The following is a 24,662-nucleotide window of genomic DNA, read 5'->3' as shown; positions in this document are numbered from 1 at the left end:
TTTTCCATTGAGTGATACATTTATAACGAGAGTGCTTGCTTTAAAGTTTGTCTATGACTTTACAAAATGATACCTATCTACAGAAGAACACAGCCTGGTTTTATTCTCTTCACTAGACACGTAACTCAATTTTTTTCAACTATAGTGCTAGAAAGCAAAGTTGCAGGGTCACTTTATTCAAATCTAATATTACTGCAGTGCTGGCAACTGCAGGATCACTATCATATTCAACTGTTTCATACATTACTCATCCCCTATTATATTCTCTAGTGTAAGTGGATATAAGCCCTAAAAGAATTTTCCTGATCACTCCAGAAGTTACATTTACTGGTAGCTATAAGGCTGCCTAGTAATATACCCCTGCAAATTAGAGTCACTCACTTGTCTACTTCTTCTAGTGTGTTTATTGCACAAAAAAAGAACATTAAATAATCATTTATAAAATATCATACTTCAATATTTACACAATGTTTTCCAATATCTATACATTTACAGTAATTATTATGCAACAATACTATAAAAATGCTTAGGTTAACTTTTCAAAACTAGGCACCTGCTCTGTGCCTGCAAAATATATGCACATGCACCTAGACATATAACCACACCCACAACATATGCAAATTGCACATGCAAAAAATTGTGTGTAAACTACATGTTTTTGCATGCAGAATGCATAGTTTGTAGGCACAATTCCCTGCTTGGGCAAGTGCACATTTACTGTGGATACAAAAGGCCCCAAAATTAAGGAAAAGTTTAACAACTTTTATTTATTGACTTAACTTAAATATTATTGAATTCAATGGAATTTAAGCATGTGCTTAAAGTTAAACACATATTTAAGTGCTTTCCTGAGAAATAATGTCTTCCTGAGTCACAGCCTTAGTTTTGAGAAGTCTTGCATTGATACTCACAATATATTTAACAAAGAATTAATTTAACAACAAATTCTGACTCCAGTAATTATTTACATTTCCTGAGAAACCTCGGGTAAGTGTTTCTTTATCTCAGAGCCACGTAACAGCATGCAATCAGTAACCAGCCATCACTTGAGATGACAAATATATTAACTTAAAAAAGCCGATAACACGATATTTGTTGGCTAACAGTGCACATACAAAGGAAAAAATACATTACCGCTTGCTTTAAGAGCTGTACTGTAGTGCCCCCCTCTGTCATATTACATCACCTGCTTGGACATCCGATGTTTGCATTCTACCATTACCTTTTATACAGTGCACCATCCCACCTGTACTCTATTTTGATCTTTTTAAAATTTGTGGCAGTGCCTCCTTCTACAAGACTTCTAAGACAAACAGCCCTCTACAAAAAGTGAGCCAGACAACTCCAGAGCTAGGTTTCAAAGCTTCAACCTCCAATATCATTCAGTGCTCTCCTTGAAAAGCTGAACACCTTACTTGTTTAGTTATATTGCAGCATTCACTCTGAAGAGCAGCTACCACCCAAGTAAATTATCGATATAAGCTATACAATTTTACAGTAGATGTGGGATGACTGCAACAGAGCCCTATTCATTGTGTATAAAAGTCAATGCACAATATAGACAAAATTTCTTGTTCAAGTAAAGCACTTTGACCTGCTAAGAGGCAGTATGTTTCAGTACATTAGTAATTGTTTTTAAAGGCTGGTAGGCAGAGTGAAAGGAATGAAAAATATAGGGTTCTGATAGTGCTATGTCTAGTAAAGCTTACAGAATTACAGTGATGTCAGAAGAGCCTGCTGACTTTTTGCTGAAATGACAGCAAACAAAGACTAGATTTGGCGAGAGTTAATGGAATTGTTTTAAAACCTTTATTTATTTATTAACAGCTCTAGATACACATTTATTTTTTTTTGCTTGGAGTTTATTATTGACGCACATTCCTTGAAAAAAGCACTTTGATAAAATGACCGAAAGGCTGTGTGATTTCACTTCAGTGTCTGACGATAATGGTATCGTCTGCTAAAATACTGCTATTTGTCTGTGACTACATTTTCAAAACCAGGACATTTTGTGGTGCCATTTTTAGGATCCCTAAATAAGCATTAAACAACAAAAGTACATCTTGTAATAAATGTGTACTACTACCAACTTCTAACTGAAACACATCCATATTTCTCAGAATGAAGGGTTTATTTCAGTAGCTTAGGGCAGGTCTTCACTACCCACTAGATCGGTGGATAGTGATCGATCTATGGGATGTCGATTTATTGCGACTAGTGTAGACGCGATAAAAATCAATCCCCGATCACACTCCCCGTCGACTCCGGAACTCCAGGTCTTGAGAGGCAGAAGTGGAGTCGACGGGGGAGCAGCAGCGGTCGACTTGCCACCATCCTCCCGGCCAGGTAAGTTGACCTAAGATACGCCGACTTCAGCTACACTATTCGCGTAGCTGAAGTTGTGTATCTTAGGTCGACCCCCCCGCTAGTGTAGACCTGGGCTTAGTGTTCTAAATGAGTTTACCAGGAAACACAATGGCCAATAGATACTACACACATGAAACTTTTCCCTCCCAAATACTTCACACTTAACACTCATTCTATTGGACTGTTTATTCATGGTACACACAGCAAATGCTAGTCAGTATAGCAATACTGAATAAACAATTTCTAGTTTATATATATATTAGGGCTGTCAAGCAATTAAAAAATTAATCACGATTAATCACATGATTAAAAAAATTAATCGTGATCAATCGCGCTGTTAAACAATAGAATACCATTTATTTAAATATTTTTGGATGCCTTCTACATTTTTAAACATACTGATTTCAATTACAACACTGAATACAAAGTGTTCAGTGCTCACTTTATATTTATTTTTATTACAAATATTTGCACTGTAAAAAGCAAAAGAAATAGTATTTTTCAATTCACCTAATACAAGTACTGTAGTGCAATCTTTTTATCAGGAAAGTTGAACTTACAAATGTACAATTGTGTACAAATAATAACTGCATTCAAAAATAAAACAATGTAAAATGTTAGTGGCTCAGTCCTACTTCAGCCAATCGCTCAGACAAACAAGTTTGGTTACAATTTGCAGGAGATAATGCTGCCTGTTTCTTGTTTACAATGTCACCTGAAAGTGAGAACAGGCGTTCACACTGCACTGTTGTAGCCGGTGTTGCAAGATATTTACATGTCAGATGAGGTAAAGAGTCATATGTCCCTTCATGCTTCAACCACCATTCCAGAGGACATGTTCCAGAGGACATAGAATCATAGAATCATAGAATATCAGGGTTGGAAGGGACATCAGGAGGTCATCTAGTCCAACCCCCTGCTCAAAGCAGGACCAATTCCCAACTAAATCATCCCAGCCAGGGCTTTGTCAAGCCTGACCTTAAAAACCTCTAAGGAAGGAGATTCATGATCCAAAGCAGAGCAGATCAATGAATGTTCATTTTCATCATCTGAGTCAGATGCCACCAGCAGAAGGCTGACTTTCTTTTTTGGTGGTTCGGGTTCTGTAGTTTCCATATTGGAGTGTTGCTCCGTTAAGACTTCTGAAAGCATGCTCCACACCTCATCCCACTCAGATTTTAGGCAGTGCTTCAGATTCTTAAACCTTGTATCGAGTGCTGTGGTTATTTTTAGGAATCTCACATAGTACCTTCTTTGCATTTTGTCAAATCTGCTGTGGAAGTGTTCTTAAAATGAACATGTGCAGGGTCATCATCCGAGACTGCCTATAACATGAAATATATAGCAGAATGCGGGTAAAACAGAGCAGAGACATACAATTCTCCCACAAGGAGTTCAGTCACAAATTTAATTAATGCATTATTTTTTTAACGAGCATCATCAGCATGGAAGCATATCCTCTGGAATGGTGGCCAAAGTTTGAAGGGGCATATGAATGTTTAGCATATCTGGCACGTAAATACCTTGCAACACCAGCTACAAAAGTGCCATGTGAATGCCTGTCCTCACTTTGAGGTGACATTGTAAATAAGAAGCAGGCAGCATTATCTTCCATAAGTGTAAACAAACTTGTTTGTCTTAACAATAGGCTGAACAAGAAGTAGGACTCAGTGGACTTGTAGGCTCTAAAGTTTTATGTTGTTTTGTTCTTGAGTGCAGTTATGTAACAAAAAAAATCTACATTTGTGAGTTACACTTTCACGATAAAGAGTTGGCATTACAGTTCTTGTATGAGATGAATTGAAAAATACTATTTCTTTTGTTCATAATTTATACCGTGCAAATATTTGTAATAAAAATAATAATATAAAGTGAGCACTGTACACTTTGTATTCTGTGTTGTAATGGAAATCAATATATTTGAAAATGTAGAAAAACATCCACACATATTTAATACATTTCAGTTGGTATTCTATTGTTCAACAGTGTGATTAATTCATTTTTTAAATCACGATTAATTTTTTTGAGTTAATTATGTAAGTTAACTGCGATTAATTTACACTCACACATATATAAACCCAAACATTTTGACTGATGAAATAAATAAAAATTGAGATATTTCAGAAGTCCCCAAAGGAGTTACTAGGAGAGCACATGCAAAAAAAGCCTGTCCAAGTACAATCTGGACCTATGGTCACTTCAGCTATTTGTCACTTCCTATGAAAATTCTCCTCAGCAAATTATAATTTTTAAAGGGAATTTTCCAAACCAAATTAGTGTATGGAAATTTTAAGCATACTAAACTCTCAAGATCATAAAAGAAATTCAGTTTATTTTACAAAATTAAAATTAGGCTAAAACAGATGTAACATGTCTGGATTCATGACTGTTTCTGTAAAAACCAGCAAAGGTTTACGTATTTATTCATTTTACAGCTCCTTCAAAGAACTATTAGAAACCAAAACATGTTAGAATGGCCTTCAAATAAATGAAGTCTCATACATTGCATTTTGTGATGCCTAATTCTATAGTAAATTGGCTAAGGGAAAGAATGAGGAAATACAGCCAGAAACTCTTGAGTTCTAAACCCAGCTCTGACAGAGACTTTTTCTGTTGTCTTATTAAATTCTCTGCTTCAGAGTTTTCTGTCTGATAAAATGAGGATAATACTATGCTTACCTACCTCAGAGAGGTGTCATGAAGGATTAGTTAATGTTTGCAGAACTCTTTGAAAGTAGAAAGCGCTGCCACATATAGGCATTGAGCATTATGATGTCTAAGCCATGAGCCTGTTCCTACATTCCTAACACAAGCAAAACTCCTTGTTGCCTCATTTGGGATTACAGAGCAGGGCCCTACGTTAGCACCTTAAAAGGAAAGTTACATTCCTTCAGAAGACATTTTATACTTCAGTGCATTTAAACACACACAAACTCCTGTGCACAAAACACCCATAAGGCAATAGAAAGAATTGTTTAATATGAAATCATTGGAACTGCTGGAAGAGAGACCCTCACTAACAACCTGGAATGCGTCTATTCTAAGAAATAAAAATGTATTGTTCACATTTCTCTGCCACCTGGAAGCTTGGCTTTTCTCTCCACAGTGTCTTGTTTGATTTGGCAAGGTCACACACTTGACCTATATTGAGAAACCCCCCCAAAAAAACTGTGAACATGTCAGCTTGCAAAAGGAAAGAAAAAAGTTTCTTGTTACATAAATCAAAGTCCACCTACAATTCTCTCAAGGGGCATGCACAGGGGGAGACATTTGGTACCAAGCTCCATATGGTGCATTTGAAAAGAACAAAAGAGAAGGAACTCTTCAGAGCGACCAAAACCTATAGGGGTTCCTGGATGCAGTAATGGAGGAGCTCTCCAGTTAATCAGAGACAGGTAATGACAGATCAGCATTTTCTATGTCAGCTAGCTCTCGAACTCAGATAATTGGCTATGCCCCAAAAGAGTCCAGAGGCAAAGAAATATTTACAAGAACCTAAAATGGAATCTTGGGAGAGCATACAGTGATTAGAGCCAGTAACAGGGTCCAGGACCCTTATATTTTTCTTGACTCTCCCACTAACCTGTGTGACCTGGGGCAAGAGACTAATCCTATCTGTGACTTAGTTTGCCCATCTGAGTGAGGGGTATACTACTATGACACCCAAAAAGAGCTTTGGGAGGCTTAATTAATGCAAGATTTGTAAAGGTTTGAGATGCTTGGGCAAAACATGTTATATAAATTTTTATTTTATGCAAATTTTTATTCAGAATATCTTGGGTTTTGTTGGATTTTTTTCTTCAAAAGAGTGAAAACAAAAAACGAAATCCACTTTTTTGTCAATTGTATTTACTTTTATTGAGAGCCTCCACTTCTGCGTCCTTTGTATCAGGTCTGACCTCTTAAAGCTTAATTAGGTACACATTCCACAGTGAACTCTGTTATCCTTTTAGGATTACAGACCTATTTATTTTGGTATAATCCCCATGAGAAAACATGCTTCATTTACAAAGTCAAACAGATCTTACACACTACCAGAAGGGGCTCTGGAAAGAAGGAGGGAAATGGTTCCATGGAAGTTTTCCTCCCTCAAGGGAATAAAATACAAGTACACACTGAATTTTCTTGAGAGAAAACAAACCAGATGTACATCAGACCTGTCTTATCTCAGGATTTTAGCCTGACACTCAGACTTTGGGGAGATTTCCCAGGCTTTCAGGTCTACTTCCAAAATCTCAGTACTTTTGTTGCTACAATATCAGTGAGGGACATCAATGCCACAACTGCCATTGCTGCAGTGGGCACAACTATGAAAGTGGCATCAAAAGAATTTAAGGAGGAATCAGTCCTGCCATGATAGACTGCAGTGAAAATAGTTTTTGGAACCTGGACCCTCACTTGTCTCATAACTCACTTAAAATCAGTAACAGATTATTTTCCTGATTTGATATGTTAAAAATATAAAATGATTAATTGTACTTTTAATGGGAGAGGGAAATCAGAGAGGAGATAGGAGAACTCCAGCCAATGGGAAAATGCTATGCTTTTCAATTTTCCATCATAGGCAGGTATGCTGTACTCCCCTTGTTGACAGAAGTCTTATGCTTGGCTTCCAAGTACATTCATCACTATTTTGCTGTTGTAACCTAACCTTACACAGGGTTGCTTCCCCCCCCCGCCTCTAGTGGCTAGTTCTAAATACCGTATATACGAGTCTGCTGCAACCTATGAACTATTGATCTTCGGTTCTTTATGTCGGGCAATAGAGAGATACATACATTAAGACCCAGAAATCCTGGGTTCAGTCCCCATGGACAACATCAAAGGGGTGCTGTCATTTAAGTCTCTTCCATTGGCATGGTATAGAAATACTTTAAAACAGGTGGGGGTTCAATAGCACTGCAATATTGGCCACATAAATAATCTGTTAAAACACCCTTCCTCATAATATACACCAGATGTAGTCTGTTCACCATCAGATCCACAACCTGGTGCTTCCAATTTACAAAACACTTTCAGAGATGAGATTTTTGTTTTGTTTTTACTTATATCCTCCAACTCCACACTTCCCCATTCCTATATTTTTATTGTGAAGAGAATGACAGTAAAAAAAGGGGTTTGTGCCTTTGATGACAGTCTGTTTACTATATGGAAAGATTTACCTTTAAAAGCTTCTGTGCCAAACTATTCCTCCAGAGTAGAAATCTAAGGAAGGTGGGATGTTCTGGGGAGAAAAATCCCTGTGAGGATCTCCTTGTGGAAGTTCCCCCCACTACTCAATCAGGGAACAGGATTTACCCCATTCAGAAAAAGATGCAGCCTGACCCACATCCAGGCTCCTTGGTGACATGGTTCCAGCTGTGGCTGCTCAGGGGGCCCTCCTGGGGTTATGCAGAAAAGGGAATACAACACAGCCTAAGGATAAGTTCCTTTCCAGGTAAGGCCTACACAGATGGTGGAGAGATGACATGCATCCCCTGGCCCTTCCCACCTTGAACCTCACAGAGAGTCTCCATCAAACCCAAGTGGGGGGGGGGGCGATGCCAAGAAGGTGACTGAGCCACTCCCCCTGTTCACATAGGGAAGGGAAGACAGCATGGTCTGATGGATAGAGCATTGAATTGAGATTAAGGAGACCTTAGTTCTACTCATAACTCTGGCAGCGACCTGTTGTTTGTCATGTCACCTCTCTGTGGCTCTGTTCCCCCTTCCACTCTGTCTCTCAGATTATAAACTCTGGGGCAGGAGCTGTGTCTCAGTATGTGTTCGCATAGCACTTAGCACCATAGGGCCCCAAGCGTGATACTGGCCTCTAAAGGCTTTTCTAATACAAACAACAATGTTCTGTGCATGGAGAACTCCTCTATGTGCATATCTGACATATCCACTAACAGTCACCAGGCAGTGGCACCATTAAGGGGCAGTGAGAGGAATGACTGCCTGGGACAGTGAGTCTTGAGAGACTGATACCCCAGAAGCGAAGGACTACTCTGACCTGGCCGGAGGTCCAAGCCATGAAGTGGGAGCAGTCAAGTCACAAGCAAGCGAGATGGGGAGAGTGACAGAGTGAACAACTGCAGGAGGGTTGTTGCGCTGGCACAGCTAATCCCCAGATGTAGCCAGATAGAGGCACCCTTAGCAGTGAGTAGAGCACCCAGTGACACTGGTCCTACACTTTTACCTTGCATCAATATTTACCTCAGCACATTTTAATTCTCATTATAGTCAGGTGACTCTGTTTCAAATGCAATCTTTACGGGAGGAGTGGGGGACAGAGAAAAGAAATGCTGAGCAGAAGGACTGAAGCACTGACTGAATAATATTGTTGGTATCATTTCTAAATTAATCACTTTTTGCTGGGCTCTGTTACAGTCACCGTGTTGCCCTAGAATGTCAGCATTCTTCTAGGTTTGTTTGATCCTGCCTCAGTTGCAGAGGGCTGGACTTGATGACCTCTTGAGGTCCTATGCAACCCTACAATTCTATGATTCTTTTATTCCAAACCATTGATGTACCAAATAGGTTGGACAAGACTGGAACTGTGTTCGCCCCTACCTGTGCAGTGAATTCAGCAGCACTGACATGGTTAAATTATTTTACTCTCTTAAAATTACCGCCAATTTCTGCCAACAATGTAACAAAAAATGGCATAGAGTGAGAAGCCCTGATTCAGCAACATACTTAAATGCATGTCACACTTCAAACAAGGCAAGAGGTCTCATTGACTTCAATGCAACTATGTACATGTTTAAACTTGGGCATGTGCTTAAGTGCCATGTTGAACTGGAGCCAGAAAAGGCAAATGAATGCCCAGCTTGATAACTTTAGGTAAAACCTATTATTTCTATACTTGAAAGAGTTGGAGCAAAATTCTCACTTATGCACGCACCTGCTGAACTCGCAGTTACAACATAGGCACAGAAAAGTAACTCTATTCTGGGCTGATAGCAGCAGGTCCCTTCATCTACTCTGTTCCATCTACTCTGATGCAGGAATGCTCATCAACAAAGACAACTCTTCTGATCTTCCCAGCCAACAATGCAAGGAAGGATGCCCAGTCTGTTCCATGATAGTTCTCTCCTTCAGCTTCCACAGAACATGTGAAGGAGCTTTTCTTGCCCTTCCCATCTAGTTTATAGGTCAACTTGGACACGAGAACAGGTGAAGAGACTGCCATTGTCTTCCACCTGGAATTGGATCAGGGCTTTGAAACGTAGGCTGCTTCCCCAGACAGCACTGCCAAAGCTTAAGTTCTTCCATCGTTGGTTTCTATAGTTATTAAAAGGTCACCTTTACATGGGACTTACAAAAACAGACACAGAAAAATTCTAAGTATATTCTTTTAATTTGCAGATCAGCCTTTGCGCATAAAATTCCCTGGTGTGAGGACGGAAATACTGGGGTTTTGTGTGAGTGCACATGTGCCCCAAGAAATTTTGAAGAGGCATTTTTAGAGACCTGCTGAAAAAATAGTCCTAAAATGTTTTGCCTACTCCCATCACTATAAAATATTGTACAACTGATTTGATGGAGCAAACAAATATTTATTATGTACTGGGGATGAACTTAGAACTGTCCTGGGTCCACCTGTTATGAAGCAGTGGTTTAAATGACCAAATCTGATATATGACAGAATTGATCATTCCGGATGAGAGGAAAAGAAATATGTGTTTAAGCAAACTCTAAATGGTATTTACAGAGACAGCTTTCATCCTCTGTTGCAGGTCATAAGTTAAAAGTTCAGACTTACATTGAGCTATGAGTCTTTATTTATTATTTTTACCTGCCATAAAAAACTAGATATTATTACAATCTTCCTATTACAATACAGCATCTACTGTATAAGGGACTCTATAAATCTCTGACTTGTCCTTTTTGTTGAGATGTGATGTTATGTACACAGTACCTGTGTTAATGTCCCTAATAAAATTAAATGAAAATTTCATTGAATGTCATTCAATTCAATGTCATTGAAAATACTATATCCTGTAAAATACATCATAAAGCCTTATATTTTGTGACAGACCCAGACCAGTGGGGTACAGGAGTCTGGTAGAGGGCAAATATACTGGTCACTGGATGAGTAGTTTACTGTTCCCTGAGTGACCAGAGCAGGGGCTGCACTAGAGTAATCAGGAACCTGCTAGAACCAGTTAAGGCAGGCAGGTTAATTAGGACACCTGGAGCCAGTTAAGAAGAAACTGCTAGAATCAATTAAGGCAGGCTAATCAGGGCACCTGGGCTTTAAAAAGGAGTTCACTTCAGTTTGTGGTGCAAGTGTGAGGAGCTGGGAGCAAAAGGTACAAGGAGCTGAGAGTGAGAGGGTGTGCTGCTGGAGGACTGAGGAGCACAAGTGTTATCAGACACCAGGAGGACGGTTCTGTGGTGAGAATAAGGAAGGTATTGGGAGGAGGCCATGGGGAAGTAGCCCAGGGAGTTGTAGCCCTCATGCAGCTATTACAGGAGGCACTATAGACAGCTGCAGTCCACAGGGCCCTATGCTGGAACCTGGATTAGAGGGTGGGCCCAGGTTCCCCCCCAAACCTCCCAATTTGACCTGGACTGTGGGTTCTTCCAGAGGGGAAGGTCTCTGGGCTGTTCCCCAACCCATATGGTGAATCTCTGAGGCAAGAAAATCTACCAATAAGTGCAGGACCCACTAACATAGAGGAGGAACTTTGTCACAATTTGTACAGAACTTTTCATTTCTTTGGGTGGTCCCACTGTCTTCAGTGGCTCTTAGCATGGATCAGTTTGCAAGATTGAGGACTAAAATCCCCCATCATTGAAATGCAGCCATCTCTGGGGTAGAATGCAATAGCTGATTAACAGTTTAAGAAAGGAAGCAAAGAATAATTATTCAGTTGAAACTGAACCAGACATTAGAGGGAAATAAAAATAGTTGTTCATACTCCATGAGTATGGACACCAGTGCTAACATTGCTGCTCTTGAGAAGAATGCTATGGGAGAACTAATGACTATGTGCAATCAGGCCCCATTTCTAAAGTTTTACATCTCATCCCAATGATATCCCCTTAACCTCATGCTGCAGCACTAGTGGGCTCAGAAGGAAGCATGTCCTGTACTAAGTTACCAACACTACTCTCTCGAACACCATGGAGGATCCTGATTCAGGTGTTGCTCATTTTATGAAATGAGTTCACAACCCAAAGTAATATGGCTGAAAAATGGTGTGACATCAGGATTGTAGTATAAAAAGGGCAGAAGTTTGTCGGTTAACTCAGTCATTTCCAGTGTCATAATCTCAGCATCCAACAATGCTGCATCCCATGAAAGTCTTGGCATTAAGCTTTATATGTTTAAATGTGTCAGTTTTTAACTCCTTAACCTTTTCAAAAGAATGTGAATGTCACAAGAGACATAGGAGGGTTTGGGACAGAGGGTTATGGATTTTTTTAAATGGTTTTCTCCATAAACATGATTTGTTTTCACTGTATTCACATGTTTTAACTGTACTATATTTTTACATTTTTGTGTGACACTTAAAACACTGGGAGGATAAGGGGAGCAGCCCTTTAGAAAAAAATTAGTAAAAAGTATATAAAATTATTATTAAAATCCTGTCTTACGATATAGAAGAGTACAAGTAAACACTGATAAGGCTAAATGTACAGGTCAGGCTTCTGATAACGCAAATCTTACAAGCTGTAATTCTCATGGTGTTTATTGAAATCACTGCATGTGTATTTATAGCTTCATACACGTGCAGTATTCTTTGTCTGCCAGTACTTCCCAACAATGTCATTACTCATGTTTTCTTTAGAGTACTGCTTTGATTCCCTTTCATGAAAGTGGTAAGACATTCCCACGCAATATAATTCTGAAAGTTATTTGGACTGTTTGAGTGTTTCAAGTCCCTCAGCTCTCAACCTCATGCCATATCCAGAATATTGTCCAGGTTGTGATGGAGTCCCCCAGTAGCTTGTTATGTTCACCTTTTTTTTTTAAAAAATGTCTACAATATAACACGGTAATGGTCCAAATGCTACAGCTTACCATACCATATCTATTGCTGCAGATAACTATAGGATGATTTTCACAAGGACAATTGCCCAATTACTGTCACCATTGCTCTTCAAGAAGCTGAGGTTCTCTCTTTGGCCTTAAGAATGGTAATAAAAACTCATGAGTAAAGCTATGAGTATAAGTGTGCAGTAAGAGCAAGCCGCTCTTAAAAAAAGGCAAAGGAAATGGGTGGCAGAGAGCTCCAAGTTATTCATCTCTAGAAACCAGGATTCAAATGTGACATGGGTTATAACATGCCCTAAGTGATTGTTCCAGGCAACAACAGTGTGAAATGCATCATTCCTGCCCTCTTTGATCCCACGTGATGCCCTTTATAAGGTTGACAAATTCTTTTTCCCTGTGATAAAGGATTCCTGCTTCATGAGGGAAGCCTGTGTTAGTTCTCCCGTGTCTATACAGAGTGGATTAGAGTAGGGCAGAAAACAGAAGGGTCAAGGAGGAGATCCTCCCCTAATTCACCAAAAAGAAAGCAGTTTTCAGACAGAGAAAATGTGTAGGTGTTGACGGCAAATCCTTCATGTTGGAGAAAAGTACATTCAAGTAATACACTTGAATTTACATGAAGAAAAAAGAAACCATGCAGTTAAGACTCTTTGCTCCCCAGCTATGGGATTTAGGAAGGCGTTGTTTTTTGCTAATAAAAAGCTGAGAAATTGTATACTTACCAGTTAGGCTTTTACATAAAACAGCCATCTACTGTCTTAAAAAGTGAGATTAAAACTCTCTGCTTTACATTTTTTTTTTTCAATCTGAGGAAAGCACAGCAACTGACTGTCCAATGTACAACCCCAGCATGGCATATCTGCTCATTTAACAATGCAGTCTTTATGCCCATAGAAAGCCATTTCAAATCATTGTCACTCTATTGCCGACAGTTTATGTTCAGCCAGAACAGTTCATTAGAATGACATTAAATCTAATGGAGGACAAAATATTTTGCAGATAGTGGAATCTAGTATTACTTTTCAGAATCACTTCTAGAGACAGCACTGCAAAATCCAAAAACCATTTACAGCTGGGGTAAAATTTTGTAATCCTCGGAGTTTATGCCTGATAAGAAATAAGCTTAACTTCTTGCTCAATCCCCAAACCATTCAATACTAACCTGGTTTTATATTTGGTAATAAACTCCAAACCATGGGTAAAAGCCTTTAAAGTTTGTAAACCTCATTGAATTTGTTCTGACTGATGGATTCCTGTTGAGACCATTCAAAAGTCAGTTTCATGTGGCTTTCACTTAACAGCTTTGGGCAAGCCTTCATTTGAGTTTTGGATTCATTCTAACCCCAAACCTAAAAAGTGTAGCATAGGCGAAAGAAGGGGCTGAACCCACGAGTATTGAAAACAAAGGAAAATGTCTCACACATCTTTGAGACGCAAAACCTCCATGTTTCACACAATTCTGCTGTTAATAGCTTTAATCTGACCTGATAACAATTGCATACATGGAGTAAATGAAAACACTGACCATCTTTACAGTTCAAATGAGGCTAAACCAAATTTATTTTCAGTTTAACCAGCTCTTAAAGAAAAGTTATTTTAAAACAATAATAAATTAATGACAGTTAAAACTCGGTGAGGGTATATTGAAAGGATTGTTTAGTTTGAATCTTCAAGTTCAAATTACTGGTGTTTTAAAATCTCTTCCAGAAAAGACTCATCTTTGCTGTGCTCAGCACAATTACCTGAAATTTGACGTGGGAAGAACTCTAAATTGTGAAATAATACTAAATCTAAACTATGAAACAAAGTTAGAAAGCTTTTAGTTAAAACTGGCATCTCTTCTTGAGTATCTGAAATGTAAGGTGCGTCAACCACCTCTTTTGGCAGTCTAGCCCACAGCTCAATTGTACCTACTGTTAATAACTTTTCCCCTTAACTTTTCCTTCCTGAGGTAACCTATTATACTAACAAGAGATGATTAAGCTAAATTTATTTTTCCAATCCCCTTCTTTAGGCAATAATGCCAAAGTAAAAGAAACCTTCATCACAACAATAATGGAAGGCTAGAGAGTTGTTCCCCCATTGTGTGCTTCACCAATGAACAAATAAGTATAATAGTCAACTAGGATATATAATATACTATAGCTAGGTAATATGTTACCTGGAATAGATAGTGTCAGATAAAGCTGAAAACTGGCTACTTTCTGTTTGAGAAATTCATGAAAATGCAGAACAAGTATAACCACATCCCTGGATTGTTGCACAGAGCAGAGATAAAGGATAGTCTACCAGGAGAAGATAATTGCATATGCAAAGGTTCTACTGAAGTCAATTGGAGCCAAATGTGTGCATCTGAGAGCAAGATTTAATCCAGACTGTGGGTTGAAACAGGAAGTTTAACAGTATGAAGAAAAAGAAATACAGATTCATGTTTCTGAAGGCAAAAGATGACACAAAGTAAGATACTTGTATACAACATTTCTATTTATACTTTTTTTAAGTTGGGAGAAAAGACCTGCAAATACACAAACAACCACAAGTTAAATAAAACTAATGTTAATATTAGAACAGTAAGAATCCAGTTTATTCTTGATAGTTACCTAGTCTGTGCAAATTATGCTGTGGAACATGCATTAACATTACAGTTAATTGTTTATGGTTAAGATAAATTGAAGATTATAACTCTTTCAAAGAATTATAGTGGCTATGGTGGGTACAGTAAATTATAGTGCATTATAGAAAACTTTTGTTTAGAGAGAAGTCATTTTTTTCATAAGAGTTCCAGTGTTTGTGTATGTATATAAATACACTACCGGGGGGGGGGGGGAAATCTACCAACCACTTGCTAGGAACTATTTAAGGTTACTTTGGTATTTTTATGTAATTTCATGAAGATAATCTAAGGGATAAATCCTGCTCTGTGTTGCTCAGGTGCTCTGACAAGGATGGTAGGGGAAAAGAGAGAATCAGGAGCTACCTCATCCCTGCACAAGCAGCAAAGCAGGATCTTTCCACCTGGCTCCAGAAAGTGCCAGGAAGGGGCAATAACTAACACAAGCCCCCCTACCTAAGTGATTTAGGACCACAAGTCCCTTTGAAAGTCAATGACAATCAATGGGATTTGTACTCCTAAATCACTCACTCTTTAGAAAAATCCCTCCCATATTCTTCTAGCTTTATCTTAAGCAATTCTTTAATTGCAATAGTAAAGCAATTTGAATTTACAACAGCAGATCCAACACAATGTGACTGGTGTGTGTGTTGCCTTCCTCCTCCCTGTTCCTGTTTTTGTTTCCTGGTTCCTGCTCTCTGGACTCAGTGTTCCTGTTCAAGGCTGCGTGTGCGTATGTGTGTACACACTGCTGGGTGTGGGCAACTAATCAGGGCCCACTGCTACATATCTGCCATTCGGACTATTATGTTTTATGCACACTGCTGCTGACCTAACCAGTTCATGGTTATTATATGTTTTGATTGACAACCTAACTGCGTGTCATGCAGCGTTTTTCTTTTCTCTTTTTTTAAGTGATTTTTTTTTTTTTTTTTTTTTTTGGATTGCTATTCTAGGGTACAGCAGGGTGTAATACCCAAACAGAAATCTTTATTTTACTATTTGTACTGCTTTCTTTTCCCTGCATTGTGGTGTTCATGCTGGTTTTATTTTAATTCATGCTACATATTTTCTGTTTGTCTATTTCCATTTCCAGTAACTTTTTTCTCTCTCAAACTCTCACCCCCAAACAAACAAAAAAACCCTGTGTCTTTCCTGGGTCATTAAAGGGTTTATCAAGTGAAAACAGAACATAAGGTCCCTAGGGATCAGGGGCAGAAAACAAGGCCTTCTTCAAACTCCCTTTAGTCACCAGCATAAACAGAGAAAAAGGAAAGGAAGGGTCAAAGGAAGAATGTTTTCTGAAATAAATAACCCTGAAAAAAATCTATTAGAAAAATGCGACCTTTGACAAGAGTGTCAAGTGGGATTCTGAATGTTTAACTTTTATGATTTTTTGATGGCCTGTTTCAGAAGGAGTCAGACTCACAGTATAGATTTAAAAAGAACAGGAGTACTTGTGGCACCTTAGAGACTAGCAAATTTATTAGAGTATAAGCTTTCGTGGACTACAACCCACTTCTTCGGATGCATATAGAGTGTAGATTTAACATTTCTGGAAAGGAAAAATAAACCAAAAGGTTTGGGAGTAATACATTGTTTGGTCTGGCTTTGGCTATGGCAAAGTTCCTTGCTACAGCTCAGGAAATTAGTCTGAATAAGGATCTTAAGTCATTAATACCAAATCCCAGAGCTTTGATTTAATCAGCACTCCACTGAGATGTGTAGATGGCTTCCTGAATAGAGGAAAAAAGGGAAGGCACGTACAGTTGAATCCCTGTACAATTAAAATAAACTAATCTAACTCAAAGTATTTGAGAAGCTATAAAACCATCTGCATGTGTATAATGTTTGTGTCATTGAAACATAATGTGGAACTGGCAAAGAACCAAAAATGAAAAGGTCTTCGGGACTAAGTCAAAACACAATTTTTCCAGCTTTTAGTGAAGGACATAGGCGTGGCTTTCCAAGAGAGTTCAGGAGTTCACCTGAAAGTTGGTTTGTAGTACACACTACTAAGACCCGGATTCAGCAGAGCACTTGAGCATGAGCTTAACTTTATGCAAGTACTTAAGTCCCATTCATGTAAATGAGATTTAAACACATGCTTAAGTGAATCAGGATCAAACACACCTTCTAAGGTTCATGGTTATTTAGGAGTTCCCACTTATAAGGACAACAGAAGTTAGAAAACAGATTCTTAGTCTCTAAAGGGTACAGGGTTGTCTAGTCAGTGCTACTAGATGAGACCTTTCAAGCATCTTCAGCTCTGTACTACATATATGCACAAGTGAGAGTGTGAGGGAGAAAGGAGCAGAAAAGAAAATGGTGTCCCAGAATGGAGGGTTGGATAAAAGGCTCCTGGCCTCTCTGGGACAAATAAATATTCCTACATCTCTGCCAGAGAGAAGAAATGCTCCCACAATACAACACTGAAGAGAAACAAAGGGAACGGAAGATAAAAACCCAGAATAGAGTTTTGGGGCACTACTAGGGTGACCAGATGGCAAGTGTGAAAAATTGGGACGGGGGTGGGGGGTAATAGGCACCTATATAAGAAAAAGCCCCAAATATCAGGACTGTCCCTATAAAATGGGGACATCTGGTCACCCTAGGCACTACTGAGCCTAGCTTCTGCATCTGCGGCAAACTAATTCACTATGTATATCTGAACAGATAGCCATCTGGAACCACTTCCAAGTTAAACATGTATAGACTGAGGCAATATAAGAGTCTAATTATCCTAATTAAACAGGATGTGTACAGTAAAAGCAGCAGAATATGTTCTCTGGATAGGAACTGAATATGAGGCTCTCTTTCAGACTGTACACAATAAAGGGACTTTAATAGAGCCAGCTTTAATATACAGTATATATATATATATATTGGTAGTGGATACTTCTTCATAGAGCTAATTCTTTCCCTCCTCTCCCCCTCCCAAAAAAAAAACCCCACCCCCATGAAAATACCTGAAAGTATATAAATAGCAGGAGCTATTCTCATTAAAAAATAATAGTGTTAAACTATAGGATAAAATAGCAAGTTAGGAGGTTGTGGTTAATTCTAAAAACATCCTGTTGCAGACACAACTGAACATTAAATCGTACATGAGATGAGCCATAAGTAACTTCACACTTGTGTACCTGGGCTGATCAGAAATGGTGCCACCATTGTTTGTCAGCAAACTCATCCCTCTAACCCCATTCAAAAAGTTTGTGAGGTAGCAAAGGATTTTCACCAGAGCCTCCTTGCTTGGTAGTAAGGAAAATTGGAAAGAGAAACCGTTTGATAGAAAGCACAAGTACCCAGCTGAGCAGTGGCGAAAGCACAAATGAACAATAATGGCCAGAGGAGGAAAATCAGCATGTCCTGAGAGATATGCAAGCAGATGTCATGCAGCCATCACACCTGCTGCAGCACATGTAATCAATAATAGTACAAACTCCATGGCCCACATCTTCTATTGTATGAGTTAATGGTGCCTGAAGCAGCTTTAAGCTTTTCTTGCCTAAAGCCCAAGCACCATGAACTTTTGTGCAAATTTGCAAGAGCATGCCATGTAGATTGATCTTCCCTCGACCCACCTTCTTTCTTGTAAACCAGTCCCACATCTTGCTGGCTAAGTGACTGGTGTGCACTGCTGTCCCTGAGGAGTACTCCAGAGTGGCATTCTTGTTTCCATGTGTTTTGTTGGCCAAGCTGTACATACCTTGTGGGTCACTTGTGCAATCAGAAGGGTATCATTTACTCTATAGGGTCTCTAAGATCTGAACCAATATGACCTATCAAATTAAGCTGTATCATGTCTAAAGCCAAGTGTCCCCACATGCCTGTGTTCACTTGAGATCTGCAGTTGAAAGATGCTCTATTTGTGGAGAGAGAGAGAATTTTTTTCATAAACAGACAGGTTATAATAGATTTCCACAAGGTTAACTTCAGGAACATATGCAATTTTTGAAAACAAGCTACTTGACTAATCATGGAGGAGTCCTTTTTGGTGCTCCCTTTCCCCCCAGGATAGTATTAAATTGCTTGAGTCCTGAGTAACCACACTGTTTTTTGTCTTAACAAACTTGTCTGGGAGATCAATCCACATATTTGCTGCTTTCTGTATGAAAAAGTGCTTCCTGCCATCTGTTCTGAATTTGTGGATACTTAATTTCCATTAATGCCCTCCTCTCCTATCTTCAGAGCTGAACTGAAAATAGTAACTTGACAGATATGCATATATCACTTAAGATTTTATATACAGACAACCATTAAACTCCCTCCTACATTTGTTTTTCTTTGCTACATTAAACAGAGAAGAATTTTTTTAGCTTGGCATTTACAGCTCAGACATTTTAGTATTGGGATCAACATCATGTGCTTGCCTTATTCTGTATCATTTCATGTGTTACAATATCTATTTTAGAATGAAGTAAGATGCACTGAATGTGGTAGGCTAAAATTACGATAATCTAATCACAGCTCACTTACATCTTTTGCAGTTTCAGGGTCATGTATTTCAGTTGGTCCTTTATGTTCTAGTAAGCTTATTTCAGTGCTTACTTGCATTTGTTATTTTGTACTCAATGTTGTGTACTTAATAACTTTATAGCTACTGTGGAACTTGTTTAGAGTTAATTTGGATATAGTGAAACTAAAGCCCAACGTAAGTTTAACACTTTGTAACATGCAAAAATTGCAACTCAACTTAGAGTGACATTGGTCTATGAGGGGAGGAGGGCAGTGGGTAGAGGGGACAGATCCTCAGCTGGTGTAAACTGTCATCACACCATTGATTTACATGGAGTTATGGCAATTTATAACAGCTGATGATTTGCACAAAATCTTCAATGGGAGATGGATCTTCAATGAGAGATCTCCCAATCTAAGACTAGTCCAGACATTCCATTCCAAAATGTTGCTCTCAAACCTTAGTTTTCCATACCAAGGTATTTTCTGTGCCTTCCTGTCACCTATACTTTACTCTCCCCTTGGTAAAATGATAGAGCCAGATTATATTTCTAATGAAGCTAATGTCAAAACTGCTGGTAATGTAAGTGGAATCAGGATTGGGCACTTACTCCTTTCCTCAGATAGTTACAGTCTCAGCAAATGTGGGCTGTATGGCACAACTGCATCTACTCCACTTCAAGGAATGATTCTGACTGTTCAGATACCAAAAATACCACTGATGAAATGAAATTCTCTGACAACATCACAATGCCAATTTTCATTAATTTACTGGTGAATGCTTTGTTCTGTTAAGTGATTTTTTTTTTTTCAAACATGATTAGGTTCAGTAAGATGCTGTGTAGCTTGAGCCACTTATAACAGTAATTTCACACAGGTTCCATTGTCTTCAATGGGCTTTTGATCAGGCCCCTGATGTGCGCATACATTATTGTCTTCAAAACAGATTCAATCATAAGAAAAATACAACTGGGTCTGCCCGCATGCACTCCTTTCCCATGCAATTTACTCCTGATTAACTGCTGATGTTTTAAATCTTGTGGTATGTTTTTCTATTGAAAAGAAGGTTGTTAGAGGGGTACTCCCAAAACAGATAAGCTAAGGTAGCACCAAGGGAGTTACATATCCAGCTGTGATTAGCATTTTTGAAGCCCATTACTATTATATAATATATTTTAACCCAGGCATCTAGGTTATTACCCTGATCATGCAATCATATCTTCACGGGTGAATGCTTACGTTCATGCAGAGTCCCACTGAAGTCAATGGACTCCTACAGAGGTCTTCAGGAGGAAGGATCTGCAGGATCAGAGACTATACACAAGGATCCATTTATCCATCACTGAAATCCAACTACTTCTGAGGTTACAACGTGTAGTTGCTCAGTAATAATAGTTTAGTTGCAGACTTATAATAATACGGATTTTTTTTTTTTTTTTACTTGTCTATTTCATTTGAAATAGCAGCAGCAGGAATCACACTTTGCATTTCTGTGACATGTGACACTGGCAGAGATTTCCAAAGGCACAAATAACAGTTGGGCACCTAATGGCCTTTGAAAGTCAATGGGAGTTGGGCATCTAACTTTGAAAACTTCCCTTATTAATCTGAAAAATGTGTAATATTCAGAACATCAATTTTCTGTCATTTGAAGATGACACCTTCAGCAGCACAGCACTCAGAAGGGAACATGACACCTACTGAATCATTGTTACTACTTACTGTAATACCTGTGTTGCTTGAAAGTCTACTATCCAAGCACTAACTTAACCCAGCCCTCCTCAGCTTAATCTGATGGGATCACACTAACTCAATGGTGGTTTAGTACATCTTGTATTTCCTTATGGCAATTCATTTTACAGGACATCTCTGCAAATATGAAAATGTCTTAGCAGGGCTAATTTGCAGAATGATTTTAATCCATAAAACTAACCAGACTGCGCAAAAAAAAAAAGCAGCAAAGAAGAAGTGCAAAATGGAAGTTTGTATTAAGAATCATGCTGTAGGGGAAATATGTCAAATGTTTGATGTTTCATTCACTTCTCATTAATAATAATCTTCAGGAAAACACTACATTAATATGACATAAATCCTTCAGCAATGAAATATTTTTTTTTAAAGTTTAAGTACTGTAATGTTAAACCAAATTAATACTAATAAATGGCAACTTCATCTGTCACTGATGTTGACCTGTCTAAATAGTGGAGCACATTTTATATGTTCAATAATATCCTTGCTTACAAACATCAAAGCAGAACATACCATAGAATGGCATAACACCCGGGTTTTTAATCTAATTTTTCCTGCTATGTACTTAAGAATGGAGGCAGGGGGGAAGTTCTGAGTGTCATCCTTAAATGTGAATTTCCTTCCAGATGTCAGTTTCTTACAATTTTAATAGTACTTTACAGTATGCCAAGTTTTAGCCCTTAGCAAAATTTCTAAAGCAACACTTTTGAGCAAAGGTATAATTATGTACACATAAAATCCTTCTACTACAATCATAGTAATAAAATAATAATGTTTTTGATCTTTACAGGTGTTCTCTGTATGAAAACCCAAAGGGTGAATGTGTTTATTAATTTGCTCCTCATACAAAGACATTTTAGGATTATGTAAGCACATGGCACCTTGGTGTGCATTTTTCTTTTCCCTTTTTGCCCTTCAAAATTAGATTGTCTCAACATGTCATAGATTAGTCCCCTGCCATCCAAAACTAATGAAAAACAGCCCTTTTTCAACCATGTTGGATTATGCTGTCTTGATGTTCTGTTGACGTTCACCATCTGCTTTTAGTGCCAGATTTAACAATGAAACAAAAAGCTCACTCTGGGTTTTGGAAACATCAGTGTGGGTGAATATATTTAGTTTAATCAAATAATTAAAAAAAAAAACTCTTCAAGGTGAGCACAGGATTAAAGCCAGAAAGAAAAATTAAAGCTAGTGACATTGTATATTTAGAGATAAATTAAGTGGCAGTGATGGAAAGAGGATATTGCCCCTTGACTTGGGGGAGGCAGGGGGGAGGCACTAGGGCTTAACATCTTCATTACTGTTCCTACACTCAAATCTTTGTGCTGCCAATGGAACTTCTATTTGTCTCTTCATCTATATTTCTATCTTTGACATTTCTAAAGCACCCATCACTTCTGCATTTTGACACAGAACAGCAGAATGTACCTGGTTTACTGGGCATGTTTCCTCCTTAGCTGTGGAACTCTGTAGCTTATAATCAATCCGGTTAGAAAGCAGTTTTCTACTTGAACCATGCCCCCTTGTGGGAGGAGTAAGGTACTGAAACCGCTGATGCTTTGACTATAAAGGATAAGATGCTGTACCCTATTGAAGTAAATGGCAAAACACTCATTGGCTTCAATGGGAGAATTATTAATAAGATCTCTCTCTGATCAAACTAAAGCTACCATAAGATATTATGTAAGTTCATCTACAATTAAATGGAGATGTATGAAGTGAGATCACTATCCTGTTCCCATTGAGGTCAAAGGTAAAATTCCTGATTTCAGTGGTGTGGGATCAAGCTGTTAAGCAACAAATACAAGACAAAATAACAGGAAGGAATTTTTAGAAGTGAAAGCGATTAATGATTTCTTAACAGCTGAGCATCTGATTAAGCAATCCTCTTACTTTGATTAACTGATAGTCTTAATGTCTACCAAACTTCAAATAAATGGAGACTATTATCAAGCAGAGAAATGAATATCTGGAAGGTGCTTACCTTTGCTTCACATTTCTTGTGGCAGGCATACTTGCAAACTAAAATAAAAGCAAAGAAAATACATAAGCAAAATATTCAGTAATTCCTCCACCCCCCGACATCTCTTTAAAGCTGCCTTCTACCACACAGCCTGTTAAATCCCAGTTTTTCCACGGAGATGTAATTCATTTCTTTACAATAAAAATACCAATTAACAAACTCCTAACCAGGTATCGACAGTGCAACCAGGCTTTAGTCTGTTTATCCTTGTGTGCAACTATGCAGCCTGCCCTGAAAGATTCATTAACTGTAGTAATCCCCTAGCACTCTTCATGTATTCTGTCCTTTTATTTTAATAATATACTTTGGGTATAATGTTAGGGTCCAAACACCTTGATACTTGCCTTTACAGCTCTCCACACACCAGAGGTGCTATGAAAATAGTAGGTATAAATGGCAAGGATAATGATGCTAATTTGTTTCTAACAAATTGTCTGAAGCACTAAAAGATCTGTGAATCACTTCAGCAAGTCTAGAGAACAAAATGAGTCAGAACTTTCCAGTCATGGTCACTTGAGAGTCAGGGTAAGATCATATGTTTCACAATCCAAAATTGAAAGTCCTTTGCACAATACTATGAAAAGCGCATCCAAGTAAGAAGTTAAAGTTTACAGCTCTTTAAATTACTAGACTAGATGAGATCAGGATGACTTAGGTGATAAAACAGTGGGTTTGGGAATTATAAAAATACTATTTTTCTTAAAGGACAATTGGAAGAGCATCCAGACACTGAAATAACTGAAAGGCAATAATATTGCATCCAGAAATATTCACTGATATAGCCTGATAATGAGGTTTGCATTGTGTGTACCTTTTCATTTACTGTTTAGTTTTGATTTATTTTCATGTTATGTCCAGCCTTTTGTTTACTGAGAGTCTTTGAGAAAGCTGCAACTGAATTTTAAAAAAAGAATATCTTTGTAAATTAAATATGCTGTTGAATAACATAAGAAAGCCCGTACCGGGTAAGACCAAAGTCTGTGTGCAGTTCTGGTCTCCCATGTTTAAAAAAGATGAACTCAAATTGGAACGGGTGCAGAGAAGGGCCACTAAGATGATCAGAGGAATGGAAAACCTGTCGTATGAAAGGAGACTAGAGGAGCTCGGGTTGTTTAGTCTGACAAAACGAAGGCTGAGGGGGGATATGATTGCTCTCTTTAAATATATCAGAGGGATAAATACAAGGGAGGGAGAGGAATTATTCCAGCTTAGTACTAATGTGGACACGAGAATGAATGGATATAAACTGGCCGTGGGGAAGTTTAGGCTTGAAATTAGACGAAGGTTTCTGACAGTCAGAGGGGTGAAATATTGGAACGGCCTTCCGAGGGAAACGGTGGGGGCGAGGGACCTGTCTGGTTTTAAGATTAAGTTAGATAAGTTTATGGAGGGAATGGTTTAATGGTAAAACATATTAGCTGAGGAATACCGAGCAATGGTAGGTAAATAGTATAATGGGT

General features: G+C 38.4%; 1 protein-coding gene across 7 annotated transcripts in view; it reads right to left on the bottom strand.

The window, feature by feature from the left end:
• Positions 1–24,662, bottom strand: part of TNS3 (tensin 3) — a 434,958-nt gene that overhangs the window by 224,030 nt on the left and 186,266 nt on the right. For all 7 annotated transcript variants that reach the window (XM_054019057.1, XM_054019050.1, XM_054019049.1 and 4 more), the window contains one exon: positions 23,164–23,201. Coding sequence is in view for 6 of the 7 variants with exons in the window: in XM_054019050.1 (XP_053875025.1) it covers positions 23,164–23,201 (38 nt within the window). In the remaining variant the exon portion in view is untranslated. The remainder of the gene's footprint in view (positions 1–23,163; positions 23,202–24,662) is intronic.

The sequence above is a fragment of the Malaclemys terrapin genome, chromosome 2 (genome assembly GCF_027887155.1).
Source record: "Malaclemys terrapin pileata isolate rMalTer1 chromosome 2, rMalTer1.hap1, whole genome shotgun sequence".
NCBI lineage: Eukaryota > Metazoa > Chordata > Testudines > Emydidae > Malaclemys > Malaclemys terrapin.
The sequence above is the reverse complement of the archived record's forward strand: the minus strand, read 5'-3'. Positions and strand labels throughout refer to the sequence as shown.